Source organism: Danio rerio, chromosome 3 (assembly GCF_049306965.1).
Source record: "Danio rerio strain Tuebingen ecotype United States chromosome 3, GRCz12tu, whole genome shotgun sequence".
Lineage (NCBI taxonomy): Eukaryota > Metazoa > Chordata > Actinopteri > Cypriniformes > Danionidae > Danio > Danio rerio.
The window spans coordinates 6,185,001-6,205,549 of record NC_133178.1 but is presented as its reverse complement, the minus strand read 5'-3'; the positions used below and the strand labels follow the sequence as shown (position 1 = coordinate 6,205,549).

General features: G+C 38.6%; 2 protein-coding genes across 3 annotated transcripts in view; both read left to right on the top strand.

Annotated features, from left to right (window-relative positions):
* Positions 1–199: 199 nt before the first annotated feature.
* On the top strand, positions 200–14,515 carry zgc:173517. 2 transcript variants are annotated; one of them, XM_073943654.1, is made up of 3 exons: positions 200–400; positions 11,326–12,417; positions 14,373–14,515. In XM_073943654.1, exon 2 carries the CDS (start codon positions 11,331–11,333, stop codon positions 12,411–12,413), a length of 1,083 nt encoding a protein of 360 aa, XP_073799755.1. In that variant the 5' UTR covers positions 200–400; positions 11,326–11,330; the 3' UTR covers positions 12,414–12,417; positions 14,373–14,515.
* Positions 14,516–17,929: 3,414 nt separating this feature from the next.
* zgc:158517 overlaps positions 17,930–20,549 on the top strand; it is a 12,169-nt gene continuing 9,549 nt past the window's right edge. Inside the window, exon 1 of the mRNA XM_005168237.6 lies at positions 17,930–18,130. The gene's annotated coding sequence lies outside the window, so the exon portion shown is untranslated. The remainder of the gene's footprint in view (positions 18,131–20,549) is intronic.

Sequence of the window (20,549 nt, the reverse complement as noted above, 5' to 3'; positions counted from 1 at the left end):
TCAATGTTTTTTGTTGGCGGTTCTTTATTTATTTATGTATTTATTGTCTGCTTAACATTGATTCTGAAATTATTAATGTGACTGAAGCTGATTTCCTCCTGGCGCCCGGTGACCGCTGTAAGTCGCTGTTGCTGTGATTGTCCTCTGGATGGCAGTAGTACACAGCACACTGATAGCGGAGGCGCTGGAGGAAAAGCTCAGAACAAGCAACATTAAACTCGTGTTGAAGATGAGAAGAAACAAAGAGGCTACACTTCAGCTTTTATCAACTCTAGAGAGATTATTTAGCGAACACGACACAACTCCTGCCTTTCTTCATTATATCCTGGCTCTTGACTGTCAATTCCTCTGTGAAAGCGATCAGGAATAGCGGACTTTTACCGTGTTCATATGTAAACAGGTAACGTTGTGTTTCTCTCCTTATTTATTAGTTCAGATTCCTACTTTCTCAATATTCAAGTGTTTTTCTCTCGGCTGTGTTCCTCTTCAGTGTCGGTTTTCAGCTTTGTTTTTGCTTGGTTTTGGCCACTAACCTCTTATTAAAGCTCTCGATGTAAAAGCTTCTCGCGGTAAAAGCACAGGTTATGATTCCTGTTTACTTTCACACATTCTTATACTTCAGGATTTGTCTGATCTTTATTAGCGGCAAATGAAATGCTGTGTTCACTCATTTCAACCTCATGGATAAATACTGTAGTCATTTATAGTAAATAGTGTAGTATAAATACAAAACACCAACACTGTACTACATTTACAACAACTATATTACAACACAGCACAGTTTACTGCAGTAAAACTCATGTTTACTACAGTATGCAGAGCATTTTCATTTCACCACAGTTACTGCTGCAGCATTCAGTAACACAATAAAACAATACACTTTATTATAGTGTGGTTTAAAACACTACAGTATTAACTATATATTACTGTAGTATTTTTCATGTGGGTAGTTGTAAAATTGTGTAAAAAAAAGTGTATAATTATGGGTATTACTTTAAAGTAATTGATATTATAATTTATTGTCAAGATAAGGGTTGATTAATGCCTTTACTAATGAACAATTAGTAATGCGTTTATTACGGTATTCATCCTTGTTAACAACATTTATTAAGTTAAACAATGTTAGTTCATGTTAAATCTATGCATTAATGTTAACAAGCACAACTTTGGATTTTATTAAGGCATTAGTAAATGTTGAACTGATTAATTTACAGAATTATTCATACTTCGTATTAGTAAATGCATGAACTGATGGAGTAAAATTATTGTAAAGTATTACTGAACTATGAAATGTTAGTTTTGCGTAAAAACAATAATTGGCTGTGAAATTGATGAGCTAAAAATAATTATTTATTAATGCACTGTAAAAGTTACTTGTAAATTAACAAGCTGTAATTCACAAAATATATAGACAGCAGCTCGTTGTGTTTTTCTGGTTTATTTTATTACTATCTTTTGAGCAAGAATCAACATTAGTTTGAACAGTGTGAGTGCTCTGAATCGGGCCCAGGCACGCTTCAGTTGGCTAGCCCTGGCCAGGTTGGAAGACGTGTGCCAGAGCACAGTTTAACTGGGCTTTGACAAGGTACGCGTGTAGTACAAGAGTAAAGCGTACCTGAGTGCAAAACTGAAGATGCAACGTCACTTTTAAAGCACTTTCATATGCTCATTTCATCATTCTTTCTGTTCAATGAACATGAACTGTCATAGTTTATTAAAGTTGTAAACCCCTCACTGCACGTCAGCTGCACCTTCAGCAAACCTCCTAATACCTGCAGCACGAGGGCTTTATTATAATTTATGAACATCAAAAGTTATGGATCTGTTCGACAAAATATTTGACTGTCACTGCATCCCAAATGACTAAAACTATATAACTAAAGCAATCTCCACTGCAGAGCGAGAGCACTTCTCTTCTGTTAAACTGAACAGTCGCATCATTGATAGCGTAAGCTTGCTCAGGTTCAGAAGGCCATCTGTGGAGAGGGAAGGGGGGACAATCGCAATTAAGCATGGTTCAAGGCAACTGTACCTACCTAGTAGGCATTAGGGATACAACGATTATAGATTTTGGTTGTACGGTTATAGTCTGAGAAATAATCATGGTTTTACGATTATTATGCATTCATTCAATTCAAAACACTACTAGTTAGGGCTGGGCGATTTTCGAATTTGAATTTACGTTTTTACGACGATTTAATTTTGTATTAATATAGTTTAATATGATATAGTTTAGGCTGTCATGTGCGCGCCGTGTCGCGGCGCTTCTGGTGTGCGACCTGCTTGACTGTCTGTTAAAGCGTGAAGTCATGTAGGATTTTACTTGTTGCATTATTCTGAGTCACGTCTGTGTGGATTGTCAAGACATACTCCCTCATCAAGTCGATAAACTCGATCTCAACATGTATGAAGGACGTAAAATGCCATGTGAAAAACCGCACCGATCTTAGTTCGAACCGCGCTGATATTTTGGTTTGAACACGAGCACTTGTAGTGATGAAAATGAAAGTACCTGACCCACGACGTCATTTAGCGGACCTAGTTGAAACCCAGACAGGCAGTCAGGCATCATAATACAGAGAGTTGCAAAGTGCATTAAATGATCGATATTTTAAAGGGGGATACATAAAAATAGATTAAATGTATTATTTTATATTAGACACTCATCTGGTGCTTGTATTTGCTCCTGCTATACGTCCACAACTTCACGCATTGGGTTAAAATAGGCTTTACAGTTTCCATGTTCAGTCCTTTTCTTCCACTGTATCTTTTTAAGAAAAAGGCAGCAGCATTACAACCTGTCATTCAATCAGAAGACAAAGTCAAAGCCGAGCTGACAGACAATCTTTCCTAGACTCGGCAAAACTAGCAAAAAATACCTCTGTATTCCTGCAACTGCAATATTTACACAAATATTTCTTATTCAAATCTTCTGCAACGCTATTTAACTCGTGAATTTGTTTTACATTTATTTACACCTTGTTGACCAATTTATGTACGGCATGGCCATTAAAAATACAATGTTCCTTAACCAGATGGTTTTTCAAGTTACTTATAAAGAGAATGTTACTTCAGTCATGTTGTTGTAATGTTTTAAGTTGACTAGTTACACAATAAAAAATAAAAAAACATCATGAATCAGTCAAACTTTATTAAAAATCTAGATTTTTTTTTTTGCCAAATCGCCCAGCCCTACTAATAGTATAGAAAATCAGATGAAAAAGTGTTTTTGCTGCTCAGTAACCAATTAACACAGCACAAAATAATATTAAAAACTAACAATAGTCCATGGGTCACACTTTACAATAAGGTTCATTAGCTAATGTTAATTAATGCATTTACTAACATGAACAAACAATGAACAATACATTTACTAGAGTATTTGTTCATGCTAGTTAACGTTAGTTAACTAGTTACAGTTGTTCATTGTTAGTTCATGTTAACTCATGGTGCATTAACTAATGTTAACAAGCATAGACTTGGATGTTAAAAATGCATTAGTAAATGTTCAATTATGATTAATAAATGCTGTACATGTGTTGTTCATGTTAGTAAATGCATTAACTAATAACCCTTATTGTAAAGAGTTACCAGTTCATGTCTCTCTGTGCTTAAAATTAAGTACATTTTTTTTGACATTTAAACACATAAATAAATTTTACACTATAAATAAATGACAGAACAATGAAAAAATATATAGTATTTGTCTAATGCGGGGCTAGAAATGAACTTTTTTAATTAGCAGTTTCTCCCAACTTCAAAAATTTTAGGAGCACCAAAAACAAAACAAAAACTAGGAGCACCCAACAAAAATGAATGAGCACCACAGCAAATTGTATATTAACAGATTTATGTATTTGAAAACAACATCAATCAGGACTAACAAAATCCAGAAACATTAATTCTGTTATGACTTATTGATATTTGTGCAATAATTCCAAAATGAGTGTCCAATAACGATAAAATATTAATGATGACAATAAAACTAACAATGAATAACATTATCATGCTGCCTTGAATGTGCTTGAATGTGAGTTATCTGCTAAAAAAAAAAAGTCCTACTGTTACATTATGAGAAAAGAAATCTATGATTTGCATCAAACAAAAATGAAGCATTGCTGTAGGAAATATACATTTTGCACTTTTCTTTTTATACGCATGTCAATATAATAACCAGAAAGATCGGACAAAAAACAGGGAGAAGTCTCACTTCTGTAAAGGTTTTGGTTTGTGTCCTTTTAAATGCTCAGACTTGTTATGCGCTGATTTACATTTTTCTGTGTTTGTGGGAAAAAGCAGGCGAGTCAGCCGGCTCAATATATGAGCGGCGCAGGGCAGGATTCTCACGATGACCGCCTTCACAGCACAGTTCTTTGTCATGTGACGAAGTTTAGTAGTAACGAAGTGTGACTTAAAGTAGTGAAGAAGTTGAGCTAAGTTCTATACACTGTTAGATTTTACATTTAGCATCCATTTGCGCTGAACATGCAGTGAGTGCAACACATCGAGATTCGGGCCAATAAACAGCTGATCCACCCAGTCTTTCAGCACTCTCTCTGAAAACACTGGATTAATCTCGGCTGGTGGATCAAGCTTCACCGCATGATCCCTCTCATCAACGCCAATATTTGTAACTTTAAATGGGTTTGCCAACCTGTGTACTTTTCATCGCTTCTTCCTCAAATTTCAGCCGTTTGCAGTTCCTGCGGTCACAAAAGCCTCCATCTCAACTAGTGCGCCTGTAAAGTGTGAGTGCGTTGCGTCGCGTGCACCTCCCTTCATTTGAAATGAGGAACTTGCACAAGCTTGCCTTAGTTAATAGCCTCAGTCATAGTTAATTTCGTGTCTTGTGTACAAACTAACACACAGTTGGGCACAACTTTGTTCGGTGCTGCAGTATTCCTTGCAGAAATGTGGTGTTGAGAAGTCTTTACGATTGATTAACTGTGACAAATTAAATCGCGGTTAATAGCAAAACCAGTTAATCGTTGCATCCCTAGTAGGCGTGGGACGATATCTGTTTTCAAGGTATACCGAGGTTTGGAAAAGTCAAGGTTTTAAAACTGTCAAAATTTTCTGTAATACCATTCCTAAGGTATGTGTAGGATTTTTTTAAAAACTTTGTTGTTGTTTAGGACTACTGTATCTCCAGCAGAAAAGATATGCAAAGTTGCTGCTTTAAAATGTAAAAAAAAAAAATGTGTTTCTAAAACTAATGGAGACAGCAGAATAATAATTCATTTGAATTATTCAGCCTGAGTTTACTGCTCCAAAATATTTTAAATGTTTTTCAAAGTAAAATATTTTTTGTTCAAAGGGTAAAAAAGTTTGTTTTTTACTCAGACTTTTTTCAAAAGAATATATTTTAGTAGTAATTACAATACCATGATATTTTTATTCAAGGTTATCATACTGTCAGAATCATATACCAGCTTATGCCTAGTACCTAGTGTGAGCATGCCCTAAGGCAGGGGTGTCAAACTCAATTCCTGGAGGGCCGAAGCCGTGCACAGTTTAGTTCCAACCCTTCTCCAACACACTTACCTGTAGGTTTCAAACAAGCCTGAAGGACTCAATTAGTTTGATCAGGTGTGTTTAATTAGGGTTGGAACTAATCTGTGCAGAGCTGCGGCCCTTTTGGAACTGAGTTTGACACCTGTGCCCTAAGGGTCTATCACCAAGTTAGTTTGGTTGTGTTTCACACATTGGCTCTCATCTGTATAATGTTGGAGCTTGTTGGCCTTATTCAGCATGTAGTCTTGTATCAGACCAGTGGCTCTGATTGTAAATTTGCTACATTTCTCAAATATTTGCAAACGATATGAATTACTAGGTTATCAGACATATGAGCAGGAGCGAATCCCCCTATCATGAGTGACAATTACTGTGATAATTGTACTAAATGCTGCTCTCTTTACTCTTTGTCTGCGCACAGAAGTTTCTTTTATCTTCGTGGAACGAGAAAACAGATGCTGCCCTCTACTGGTGCTGAAAGACATGAACTCTTAAACAGGCTCAGAATGCGTCTCTCTTTTCAGTCAGCTTTTGTCTGTTTGGTGTGTTCATACGCAGCTTTTTGGTCCAGATATGTTTTGTTGGTGCTAGTTTTGCTTCTGCTTTGTGTGTCCTTGCAGCAGCTGTTCTTAAGTTTTTTTTTTTTTTAACTGGAACGTAAAGTCCACTCTAGGGCCTTAGTAACTACTAGCTAGTTTGTTACTAAATTTGTTCTCACTTTGGTTGCACCACATGTTCTTTGGGCAAACCATAGTTAGTAGGTTGTAAGCTCTCCGTAAAGTCATGGGTAGTCGCATTAAATGACATAATATCCAATAGAAAGCATTTAAATCGTTAAACTGCTTTAAAATTCTGCAACCAATGCATCTATATAAAACTGTTCTCTGAAAATGAAATTGTAAATCACATTTTTATAGCACATTAAATTACAGTCAGTCAATAACAGCATATGACGCACACATCTGCATTGTGAGCCATGAATGCATGCAAAATTATCAAAACATTAAACTTGATTTTATTTATATCCTGCACATGAAAGAGCGGGTAGAAAAACTCAGTCATAAAGAAATTCTCGTTTTAAATTGATGGATACAATAAACCAAAATGTAAATGTAAAATAAAAATGCTCGATTAAGCTGTGAGTAGAAGCAGATCATTCTTCATTATGACTGTGAGCTCCTCAATGTAAACTAATCTCTCCGTCGTCTTTTTCTACAGTTATGCATGGGGGAGGCTACCGTAAATATTAAGTTGGAAGGTAGTTTAAACTCAGTTCAGTGAAAATATTTACTAGTGTGTAAGTTGTAACCAAGGCCCATTTACACTAATACGTTTTAGTTTTAAAACGCATAAGTTTTGCTACCGTTATGCCATACTTCTACACTAAACATGGACCTTCAGCATGCACTGGGGTGGTTTGCTGCCGAGTGTGATGTGGCTGGAATAAGAATCAGCACCTCGAAATCCAAGGCCATCGGCTCCACTGGAAAAAGGTGGTTTGCCATCTCCAGGTTGGAGGAAAGTCCTTACCCCAGGTGAAGGAGTTCAAGTATCTTGGGGTTTTGTTCACGAGTGAGGGAAGGATGGAGCGTGAGATTGACAGGCGGATCAGTGCAGCGGCAGCAGTAATGCAGATGTACTGGTCTGTTGTGGTAAAGAAGAAGCTGAGCTGAAAGGCAAAGCTTTCGATTTACTGGGCAATCTACATTACTACACTCACCTTTGGTCATGACCGAAAGGACAAGATCTTGGATACAAGCGGCTGAAATGAGTTTCCTTTCTAGGGTGGCTGGGCGCGGAGATCTGTCACCCGGGAGGAGCTCGGAGAGGAGCCGCTGCTCCTCCACATCGAGAGAAGTCAGCTGAGGTGGCTCGAGCATCTGTTTCAGATGCCTCCAGGATGCCTCCCTAGGGAAGAGTTCCAAGCATGTCCCACCGGGAGGAGGCCTTGGGGAAAACCCAGGACACGCTGGGGGACTATGTCTCTCGGCTGGCGTGGGAATGCTTTGGGATTCCCCCGGAGGATCTGGAGGAAGTGTCTGGGAAGAGGGAAGTCTGGAGTTCTCTCCCTAAGACTGCTGCCCCCTCAACTGGGCCCCGGATAAGTGGATGAAAATGATGATGAATATGAAACATGCCCTCTCTTTTGCTGGATATCAGTTTTAATAATCAATAATGACCATTAAAATATAAAGTATAGCATACATTAAGTTTATACATTATAGAAAATAAAGGCAAACAATCGGTCAATATACAGAGTGTACGTGGTCACATTAATTATTACCTTATCTTTGAGCTCAGCCAAAACACATCACCTGAGAACAAGTAATAGATTCAAAGTCGGGTAATATGTCGTTAGATATAGACAACAAGATGAATTAAATATCACGTTTAACAAATATAGTGGGATTAGATCCAGCAGTAGATCCTTGAAGAACAGTCTGAGGAGCACAGCTCTCATCTGGGTAGATATGCTGCAGTGCGTGCCAGAATGTGTGTGTGTGGTCATGTGATGTGCGTTTTCAGTGGTGTGATGTAGACGGAAAGTTGTTTGGAAACGTTAGGTAAAACGCCAGTGTGGTCGCAGATCGTTTTCATTCTAAAATGCCATTTTATAACTAAAACGTATTAGCGTAAACGGGGCCTTAGGCCGTACTTACACTATGTATAGTTGCCTCGAACCGGGCCAAAGCACGCTTGTCCCCCCTTCGGTCTCCCTGACGGCCCACTCTCTCATTACAATTTGGCCTGGGCACGATTACGTCATCGATGATGCAATGGTCTGAAGCGCTCTCGCTCAACACAGTGAGGATTTCTTTAGTTATCGCTTTGGGATGCGGTGACACGCAGTCAGATATTTCGCCGAACAGATCCGCCACATTTGACGCTTATAAACAATCATAAAGCCCTCATGCTGCAGGAATGTGGAGGTTTGCTGAAGGTGCGCAGCTGTCGTGGAGTGAGAAGTTTGCGTCTTTAATAAACTACGGCAGTTTGCGTTCACTGAACAGTAAGAATGATTAATAAATCCATATGAAACAGCCCCTTAAAAGTCACGTCTCGCTTTCAGGGTTTTGGCGCGTTTGCACTCTACAAGCATACCGTGCCAAAACCAAAGTGAACTGCGCTCAGGCACACCTCTTCCAACCGGGCCAGGGCCGGCCAAGTGAATCATGCCTGAACCCGATTCAGAGCACTCACACTTCTCAAACAATCCGGGAAAGGGCCTGGGCACGGTACGGATAGCATAGGGTGAGTAGGCCCTTAGTGTCCCTTTAAGTCACAACTAGGCTGTGTTTTAACTTGCGCACTACTGGTGCAACCAGCACCTGTACCTTAAGTTTGATTCATTCTTTTAAAAGTCAGAGATTTTGATAAAGACCCACATGTAGTGTTTGTTCACTAGTCTAGCTATTGATTTGTGTTTCTCTTTCTTATGAACCTTTTGTTAGATTTAGCTGTGTTTGGCTTATCCGTTCACCGGTGGCTCGCCAATGGTTTAGATTACTCTGTTACATAAAATAAGTAAGCTTACCAAAGTCATTATGGGGAGAAGACTTTATTAATGACAGTGAATAGTACAGTTCCTCAGCAGCAATGTTAACCCATCGGTCTTCAATTAACTTAACCCAAAGTGCTGTCTGTGAAACACTACTTTATCACAAAGGATATAACCCTGTCCCTCCTCAACCCCGTCCCCTCACAACCACGCTTAATTTACTGTAGGCCTTTTGGTTCACACCTTTTCAGATGCAGATGCTTGTTTGCATATGAAACAAGTTATACAATCTCTCACTTTTATAGAGGGTAGTTTTTTTAAACAATCCTCTTACTTATCATTCCCATTATTCTGACTTATACTGCATTGACAAGGAGTTTGTGCTATATTACAATCAGTATTTAGTAGGGATGTAACGGTATCAGAATTTCACGGTACGGTAATACCTCGGTATTAATGTCACGGTACGGTATTTATTGAATCATTTACAGGAAAAAAAATTTTTTGAAAATACTCCAAAAAAGTGCCAAAAGTGTCAATGACATACAAATTAGCCATCTATCTGTAAGCTTTGAAACAGGAACTTCAATTTTAATAACAAAAAATTATTAAACCATGTAAAAAAATAAAGTTTCAATTTAGTATTGTTGAAAACTCGTCACATTCAACATTTAATCACTCACTTAGATAGAGATGGGTTTAAAGAAAAAATATCATATAATTATAATCTGGTAAAAGCTGGTATCTCTGGGTATTTACAATGTCCCCTGCAACAGAAAAAACCCCTCTCATTTGGGACTGAGGTTTCTGGGACAAGAGAGATATGACTTGGCCCATGTTGACAGCAGTGGGTAACGTTGTGCATTGTCTTTCCCCCACTTGAGAAGACAAATCATGAGTGAGATAGAGGTCTCATGTCTGCATCAATCTGAACAGTGTGCTGTGTTTCTGCAGTCCCCATGACTGTTATTAGTCGTATTCCCCAACTTGCAGGCACGTGCACACATAGGGCTCAACCTGTGCAGTGCACATGCCCTTTTTAGTCTTGGATAGAAAATGCCCTTCCAAAACGATCAAAAGTGCCCCCGCGACGCGACACAACCTCCGTCCAGTCCAGCCCTTCAGTAGGCGCGCGACAACACCTCTCTTGGTATGCGCGCTCAAAACCCCCCCCCCCCCTCGGCGCTTTACAATACGCGCGCCACAACACAGCTGATCAGAACGAGCGCGACAGCACCGCTATTCAGCACGCGCGCGGCGACAACACCCGCTTTAGGTTCGATCATTTCCATCTTTTTTTCATCTCCGCTACTAGCAGCACACTCCATTTCCGCATTACTGGATCTGTAGCGACAACAGACCGCAAAGGATTATGGCCACGCCGGGGCTGATGGGAAATGAAGTTTCAGCTACCTCCCGTTCGCTTCATTCGCCTGAGCAAATTTTCTCTGAAGATCTATAGTTTTACCGAGTCATGCGACTTCGGTAATATCGAAAAAATTTAATATTGCGGTATGACGGTATTTACAATACCGTTACATCCCTAGTATTTAGTAAATCTACTGTAAATTCTAATGTCACCAATGTTACTAGTTGAAACCTAAAGTGACTATGAGGTCTTGAAATCTATGGAAACGCTCAGCTGTCAGGAGAGGTGGTGGTTTGGTGGTGTTTGACAAGGTGCGCGCGACGTGTCTGAAGAGTGAGGAGAGATGCGGTAGGGAGGGGTGAGAAGGCTGCGCGACGTAGCCTATTTAAGGATCGAGAGGGAGACGCGAGATTACCGGGAGATCATCACTCCTTTGCGGGCATCCGGGAGACTCGCAAAACTTCCCGCTCTACTCATAATTCTCTCTTCATATAGCCGTACGCCTATTACATATCCATAAAACACTGTGTCATTACCGCGCTCGGATCCTATCGCTTTCTCACTGCAGTCGATCCGCTCTAGAGTTGGTTTCAATCGAGCCGAAACCACCTCATTCAAGCGAACTCGGAGCGATTGATTGCTGGTTTCACAAATGCCAAACGAACCGCGCTAACTGGGCAAGCGAGACAGGTTTCGAAACAAAAGTGTAGGTGTGAAAGCACCAATAAAACAGGTCTTAAAAGATAATGAATTTCGCTGCATGATTCCTGTATATACCCTGAAAATGGCATTGTTCACTGAAAAAGCTGAACATGAAGTAAACCTTCATCCACCAGTGGACTCTGTCATTGGACCAACTGGATGGATCCTTATAATATATATTATTATTATGTCAGCGTGCTGTTATGTCATTTTAAAGGCAGTCTTTTCATTTTTATTTCAGACCTGATGGAGGACACACACCGTCATGAGAAAATGAGTGAAAAAACTGACTCACTGAAGAGAAAAGACAAAGAACGTGTCACCTGCACTCAGTGTGGAAAGAGTCTAACGAACAAACAAAGTCTCAAGAGTCACATGAGGATCCACACTGGAGAGAAACCATTCACATGCACTCAGTGTGGAAAAACATTTTTAAGGGCTTCGCACCTGAAGAGCCACCTTAGAGTTCATACAAAGGAGAAGCCTTATCCATGCTCTGTTTGTGGAAAGAGTTTCAAACATCAACGTAGTTTAAGAAATCATCAGAAGATCCACACCGGTGTGGGAGAGTACAAGTGCTTTGAGTGTGAGAAGACCTTTTGTACAGCTGAAAGTTTGAAAATACATAAGAGAATTCACACTGGAGAGAAACCGTACATTTGTTCACTGTGCAATAATAGATTCAATCAGTTTGCACATATGAAAACACATGCGAGAGTTCACACTGGAGAGAAACCGTACAAGTGTTCACACTGTGATAAGAGATTCAGTGATTCAGGAAATCTGAGACAGCACGAGAAGATTCACACTGGAGAGAAACCTTACAAGTGTTCACACTGCGACACAAGATTCAGACAGTTAGGAGGCCTGAAAACACACGAGAGGATCCACACTGGAGAGAAAACACACAAATGTGATCAGTGTGGAAAAACATTTTTAAGGGCTTCGCAGCTGAAGAGCCACCTTAGAGTTCATACAAAGAAGAAGCTTTATCCATGCTCTGTTTGTGGAAAAAATTTTACACGTCAAGAAAGTTTAAGAAATCATCAGAAGATCCACACCGGTGTGGGAGAGTACAGGTGCTTTGAGTGTAACAAGAGCTTTTGTAGGGCTGAAAATTTGAAAATACATGCGAGGGTTCACACTGGAGAGAAACCGTACAAGTGTTCACACTGTGATAAGAAATTTAGTGATTCAGGAAATCTGAGACGGCACGAGAAGATTCACACTGGAGAGAAACCTTACAAGTGTTCACACTGCGACACAAGATTCAGACAGTTAGGAGGCCTGAAAACACATGAGAGGACTCACACTGGAGAGAAACCTTAAAGTGGTAGTCCACAGTGGTTTTTTAAAGCTTTGATTGAGCATTTATGGGCTGCAAAAGAATTTGTTCGTGATTCATTTGTAAAAAAAAAAAAAAAAAACAATCATGTTATTTGTTCACATATATTACCTTTATTTTATACAGCTACTGAACTAACATGAAAAAAAAAACAGAAAAATTCTCAACGGGCTCTGATTAGTTCGCTAACCTAAGTGAAGTTTATTTATAAACTAATTTTGAGAGGGAGCTCGTGCCTATGATTGATCACTGCTGGTCCCGCATTAACCAACGCATGATTCCTAACTCACTATAAATCACCAGACTTTCTTACTTTAGTTATCTTTGCCTAGAACAGGGTTACTCAAATATAAATTTGAAAGGTCCCGTTACCAAATTTTCATTTAGTCCAAGGTCCGGAAAAGTAAGTTCAAATACCAAATAGAGAGCTCCAATAAAAAAAGGCAATCATCAAAACTTTCCAACTACACACAAAAATATCATGATAGAACTTTTAGTGTGAAAGGTGACACCTTCTTCATGTCACCAGTTGTTTAAACTTGGGAATAAAAGTTGTGAGGGCCAGGCGGAGGCACTGATGTAGCTGTTCATTGGTAAGTGTGCTGCGGAATGAGTTTTTCACCATGTTCAGAGTCAAAGCAGTACATTGAGGGAAACATTATGAGAATCTGAAGGGACATCTTCTGCAGGAGAAGAACACCTGCTGCAGTAACCATTTTGTCCAGAAAGTGACAGGGTCACCAAGAGATTCCTGCAGTGCCAGGTTTTCTTGGAGCTTGATTAGCTCTGTTTGTAAAGCAGCAGCATTTGCCCATGACAAGACTTTCATGGCTTCAGCTGAGAATTCTGCAATACTTTTGACGAGAAATAGATTTTCTATGCACAAGATTTGTTTTCCCAGATGGAAATCTTCAAATCGAGTTTGGACATTTTAAATCAGTTTTTCCAGGAATTCAGCATAATTGTGATGGAGATGTTTTCCTGCTGTCTGATCCAAAAGTCTTGAAAAGTGAAGCAAGTTTTTATTTAAGTCACATTTGAACCCCTCCTTCCACCCCTACTCCTCCTGTGCGGAGTTTATATGTTCTTCCCATGCTAGGGTGGGTTCCCCCAAGTTCTCCGGTGTCCTCTCACAGTTCAAAAACGTGCGTCATAAGTGCATTGATCAATATAAATCAGCACTATAGTCGAGCTCTTATCCAGTAGTATATCTCTATATAGCAATTTATAATCTGTCATCAACTCTAAATAAGATGGGCTAGGCTGGTTGGGTTCTCAAGACTTACCTGAGCTCAAACTCCCCTCTTGCCCTGCAAACAGGAGGGAGCCCTGTGCTCGAGGAACTTATGAGTTCAGGGCTCTCTCCTCGGACAGCATGCCAAACAAGCTTTATACCCAGCTCCACGTCATCAGGAAACATCATGCCTCTCTTGCATGCTGTCAACGCTGGCACGTCCATAGAGGTGACTTCGACGGCAGAATAGTGAGAGCAGCATCCACCCCCTGGTCCTCACTTTCATCCGCCACACCAGTCACTTCTGTTTTTACTTCCTAATTAAGGGCAGGGTGATGCGTGTCGTCTCCCTACAGTGCCAGTTCATTCAGTTCAGAGTCAGACACAGAAATGAAGAGGACACAGCTGAAGCCATGCAAACGCGACTCTTGCAAGATGTTTCTGAATGGTGTTTTTGTTTTGTTCATTGGTATATGGAGGAATGTGGTCAAGCCGTCAGCATTTGATAGAAATAGTTAAAGCAGATCAAACAGACAGAGTAACTCTTTCTAAATTACAGATTTGCTCAGTTATTTGTCCTAGCCTACTCAGTACAATGTTGCATGCAGTTTTATATAATGTGGTTTTACCTTGTGAGCGACAGTAGTAAACAAATTAAAGAAACATTCAAATACTTTGTGTTACAAATATTTCTTTATTTCATTTCCAGGTCATTGCAGATCCACATGCAGGTTTATTACAAGAGAATGGTCAGGCAAGCAAGGATGTATACAGGCAAATCCAGGGTCGTGGTCATACAACAGGCGGAGAGTCAAAAGGCAGGCAGCAGACAAGAATAAACAATAAAACAAAGCAAGGGTCTAACACGGCAAGGAAAACGCATCGTTAATTATAGAAAGCTTTAAATTATTACTTAACGAAATAAAACAAATCGAAAACAAAAAAACTCCTTCATGTAATCCGTAAAGATGAATTTCTCTCTAAAGGCGAGTCCAAGAGGAGATTGCCAGTCAGGATCTTTGCGACACTGACTCAGAATAAGTTTATTAATAAATAATTAAGATATGTCCTTACTCTTTCCTCGACACATTCATTGTTATTTGTTTTTGCCGGTGCTTGGGGTGAGTTTTAGCTTATTGTGTGCGCTTGAACGCGGATTCACAGTAGCAGTTTTAACATGGAGTGACACGACATCTGACGTGCAGATGACACTGGCACATGCCACTGAGTGTAGTGACACTTCCGGTGGAACGTACGGTTTTCCACTGTCATGTGTCACTCGCTAGTGGCATGTGTAGTGACCTGTGTCAGAGTGTCGTGCTGCATGTCACTGCAGTGACATCGACACCCGGCGAAGCTTATGACATTAATTAACACGAGCAAAACCATATTTAATCATTACGCGACTTTTAACCTAATTTATCGCGTCGCAAGTTAGTTTATTTGCTGAGCTACTCCACGATGTTTTAATTTAAACGCATTTATTTTATGTATTCGTAGTCTTACTTCCGTACGTAATATAGTCATTTGACAGTACATGTCGGTCAAATTTATTGTGGCATGCTTATGTATGGGAGGGGTTACACTTATCTGTTGTACTGTATATTATTGCATCCTGGCAGTTCCTTTGTTCCCTACAATATGGACTTCTCTATGTTTTTAATTCATTCATTTATTTTATTATTTAACTTATTTTCATTTTAAGGTATTTTAAATAATATCCTTTAAAAAGTTATAATAAAATGCATGTTGAAAACTCATAACATATATGCATGTAAGATAACAGGTGTCATTTGCCTAATGATTTTTAAATATTAAAGCAAAGAGACTTATAAGATTAATGTGCTTATAACCTGCTTATACTGACACCTACTGGCACATGTCACAAGATCACTGACACTGGCATGTGTCACTGACATTACTGGCATGTGTCTAAAAAGAGCCACTTGACAATAATGATGATCAGGGTTACACATAGGCTGTTAATATATTTGGGCCCAGGGGCCCACAAGTTATGTGTTAAAAGTGCGTTGCATACATAGTACCCCCACCCCTACTCACCTCAGGGGCAAGGAAAAAAAGTTCAGGCTCAGGAATTTTTCCACTATCAGCCCTGAACACACCTGATCAAACTAATTGAGTCCTTCAGGCTTGTTTGAAACCTACAGGTAAGTGTGTTGGAGCAGGGTTGGAACTAAACTGTGCAGGGCTTCGGCCCTCCAGGAATTGAGTTTGACACCCCTGCTCTAATACATCTGTGTCTCCCACAGACACGGATACTACTTTAGACAGTAAAATGTCGCCTACAATTGAGGCAACTCTCTCCTCAAAGGGTGTTAGTTCAGCATCCCCTGTTCCCCCGCCTGTTTGGTTCACACTTTGACGGTGTGCCGCTGTTCTCCTGTTAATCTGCACCTTTACATCATACCATTTCTTTTTAAATTCACTCTCAGTGTGATGTTCAGACCCCACTGCATTAACCGCGTCAGCTAAACTCTCCCACTCTCTTATTTTGTCTTTCGTTATTAATTCCGGAGGAAAAACTTGCAAATAACAGTTTTTCTCCGGTCTACCTCTGATAGGAGCACCTCCAATTCACACTCTGTGAAGTTTCTCTTCTTGCTTGCTTTTTCCTTTGCTTTTTCGTTTAGTTTTGCCAAAGTGGAGTCATCACTATATTTATACATGCGAGGAGGCGGGGAGGGGTTTTGCACTCGCGCACTTGCACTCAGTTTCACATTAATTTAGATGTACAAAGGAGTATGCGTAGTATTCCCCGTACTCAGTGTTTCATACATCTGAATTGTTCAATGCATACTCACATTTACAGCTTTGTCCATACGCAATGTTTTGGTGTGATTCGACAAAAGTCTTTGTAGATGATTCAAAGCTTTGGTCATTTCAGAAGCGTTTCGAGACCTGGCGAATCTGCGTTTGACTGTCAAGGTATCTCAAGTAGCCTAGTGGGCTATTGTGTGCACAAAGTAACTGTGCCGCAAATGGCCTGATTTTGAATCCTGACTTGTACAAATACTCTGAAATTATGATTTGATGTATTTTAATAATGTTACTTTATGTTTTATGACCAAAATCAAGACATATTCATTCACACAGTGTTCATTTAGATGTCAGACCAATGTTAAAACAAAACACGTGACAAGAACAGAGCATTTACAAACTAATATTTACAACTAAGTTGACTTAACAAAGATAATGTAAGTAAACCTATTTTTAGTTCAGTTGACTTCATTTGTATAATTATGCTAATTGAACTCACTTTTTAAATAATAAAGTAAACTAATCACTTTTTTCCCAATACACCAATATATATTTATTATATTTGGGTTTTTCCAGCTTTTCTGTATCCAGCAAAATGACATACAGTAAGATAAATCTGCTCTTCCAGACTCCAGTGTGTCTTCTCAATTCAACACAGGCTATAATTGTAGATCTGATCAACTTAATGAAGCACCAAATAGGTGATATTGTAATAATTACAGTAGTTATTTGAAAATAGACATGCTAAAGTAGTCTGATACTGTAAAAAGGGATTAGTTGACTTTAAAGTGAGTTAATTAGCATAATTATACAAATGAATTCAACTGAACGGCTCCAAGTTACAATGGGTTTACTTACATTATCTTTGTGAAGTCAACTTGTTGTTTTTAAGGCAATTGGTTTACTCGCTTTAAGCAACAAAATCACTTTTTACAGTGTGGTGAATCGTTTAAACAAATTAAAATGTGAAATTCAGAGAACTTAAAAGATTAATTAAAAGTTTTTGCTGCCTAATGAGTAAGTTAAGCACACCTGTTTATGTTTTGATGCCAAAACTTGATATTTTAAGTAATGTCAATTATATTAACTTAATTTCTTTATTAATGACAACAGCGGGGTTTAGCCTACAGTGTGGAGTGAGCCGGATAGAAAACACATGGAGTGTGGAGCAGTAGAAACTCTTGCTGCTTCACTCCGCTCACTATTTACTATAGTATTAGTTCATGTGTGGTGTCTGCTGTCAATTAAACTGGTTTTGTGTGTCCTATGATGAGTTGAACTTAAACAAGAAGTTGTATTAAATGTTTTTTTTGGTGGTTATTTGTTTATTTATTGTCTGCTTAACGTTGATTCTGAAATGATTAATTTGACTGAAGCTGATTTCCTCCTGGCGCCCGGTGACCGCTGTAAGTCGCTGTTGCTGTGATTGTCCTCTAGATGGCAGTAGTACACAGCACACTGATAGCGGAGGCGCTGGAGGAAAAGCTCAGAACAAGCAACATTAAACTCGTGTTGAAGATGAGAAGAAACAAAGAGGCTACACTTCAGCTTTTATCAACTCTAGAGAGATTATTTAGCGAACACGACACAACTCCTGCCTTTCTTCATTATATCCTGGCTCTTGACTGTCAATTCCTCTGTGAAAGCGATCAGGAATAGCGGACTTTTACCGTGTTCATATGTAAACAGGTAACGTTGTGTTTCTCTCCTTATTTATTAGTTCAGATTCCTACTTTCTCAATATTCAAGTGTTTTTCTCTCGGCTGTGTTCCTCTTCAGTGTCGGTTTTCAGCTTTGTTTTTGCTTGGTTTTGGCCACTAACCTCTTTATTAAAGCTCTCGATGTAAAAGCTTCTCGCGGTAAAAGCACAGGTTATGATTCCTGTTTACTTTCACACATTCTTATACTTCAGGATTTGTCTGATCTTTATTAGCGGCAAATGAAATGCTGTGTTCACTCATTTCACCCTCATGGACAAATACTGCAGTCATTTATAGTAAATAGTGTAGCAGAAATACAAAACACCAACACTGTACTACATTCACAACAACTATATTACAACACAGCACAGTTTACTGCAGTAAAAACTCATGTTTACTACAGTATGCAGAGCTTTTTCATTTCACCATAGTAGAATTATGCAAAACACTTTAAAATTATATATATATATATATATATATATATATATATATATATATATATATATATAATTTTTTTTGTCAAGATAAAGGTTGATTAATGCCTTTACTAACATGAACAAACAATAATACATTCATTGTGATATTCATCTTTGTACACAATATTTAACGTAATGTTCATGTTAAATTATTACATTAATGTTAACACGAACAGCTCTGGATTTAACATTTTTTGTATTTTGTATTTTTGTATTTGTATTTTTTAATTTATTAAGGCATTAGTAAGTTTTGAACTATGAATAACAAATAATTTATGTAATTATTCTGATTCTGAACTCATGGGCTAAAATTATTTTAAAGTATTACGGAAATATGAAATGTCAATAATTGGCTGTAAAATTGATAAGCTAAAAATAATTATCTATTAATGTGCTGTAAAAGTTGTTTGTATAATAAATCATAATTCACAAAATATATAGACTAGTGTATATAACAGCTCGTATTGTTTTTCTGGTTTGTTTTATTATCTTTTTGAAGAAGAATCAAAGTTTGGTCAATCTTTTATGCATTTTGCAGCATTATATGCTCTAGGTTAGCCCATAGTGCTTTTTTATTTCTTTCTTTAGTCTGGAATGGGATGGAAATAATTTATTTATCAATCAATGCATATTTAAAACAATCTTCGAATAAAATTTGAGTCTGGTAAGGTTTTAATAGAAACTACAATCAGTGTCTGTGGGGTCTTAAAGTATTAAAACTTAATCAGTTTATTGGAATTTAAGACCATAATGACCTGTTTCCATTGAGTGGTTCGGTACGCTTTTATGGCCATTTCCATTTTTGGCGGCCGCAAAATCACACATGACGTGAGCTGACCGTGAGCTGTTACTACAGAGTGTGGACTATGATAGAGGCGCGCGCGTCTGCTTCAGTGAACAGAACTTGCAGGTTGTGACTAACAGGTAATAAAGTAGTAAACAATATTCAGTTTGTGGAACAGAGTGATCGTTCAGGAGCCGCGTGGGAATGAACAGCAGTGGAAATGAAACCGAAAGCGTGCACATTATTTAAATAATCATATCGCATTTTAGAGTTATGATTACGACGAGCATGAACTCTTTTGAGCAGGCGTGTCCAAACTACGGCCCGCGGGCCATCTGCGGCCCGCAGTCAGTTTTGTGGCGGCCCGCGAGGCTTTTTATAAATATCAATAGAATCTGGCCCGCTATACAAAAATGAACGTAATTCAATAAATAACCACCGGGTGTCGCTATTACATGCATTCAATTAAGCAGCAGTTCTTGTTATGATCTATCTATCTATCTATCTATCTATCTATCTATCTATCTATCTATCTATCTATCTGTCTGTCTATTTGTCTGTCTGTCTGTCTGTCTGTCTCTCTGTCTGTCTGTCTGTCTCTCTATCTATCTATCTATCTGTCTATTTGTCTGTCTGTCTGTCTGTCTCTCTGTCTGTCTGTCTGTCTATCTATCTATCTATCTATCTGTCTATCTATCTATCTGTCTATTTGTCTGTCTGTCTGTCTGTCTCTCTATCTATCTGTCTGTCTGTCTGTCTGTCTGTCTATCTATCTATCTATCTATCTATCTATCTATCTATCTGTCTATCTATCTATCTGTCTATTTGTCTGTCTGTCTGTCTGTCTCTCTATCTATCTGTCTGTCTGTCTGTCTGTCTGTCTGTCTGTCTATCTATCTATCTATCTATCTATCTATATACACACAGTTGAAGTCAGAATTATTTGCCCCTCTTTGATTTATTTCTTCTTTTTTAAATATTTCCCAAATGATGTTTAACAGAGCAAGGACATTTTTACAGTATGTCTGATAATATTTTTTCTTCTGGAGAAAGACCTATTTGTTGTATTTCGGCTAGAATAAAAGTGGTTTTAATTTTTTTATGAACCATTTAAGGTCAAAATTATTAGCCCCTTAAGTCTTCAGAAC

Excerpts from the sequence above, each read along its gene's own strand:
- zgc:173517 (XM_073943654.1), top strand. The coding sequence starts at position 11,331 with ATGGAGGACACACACCGTCATGAGAAAATGAGTGAAAAAACTGACTCA.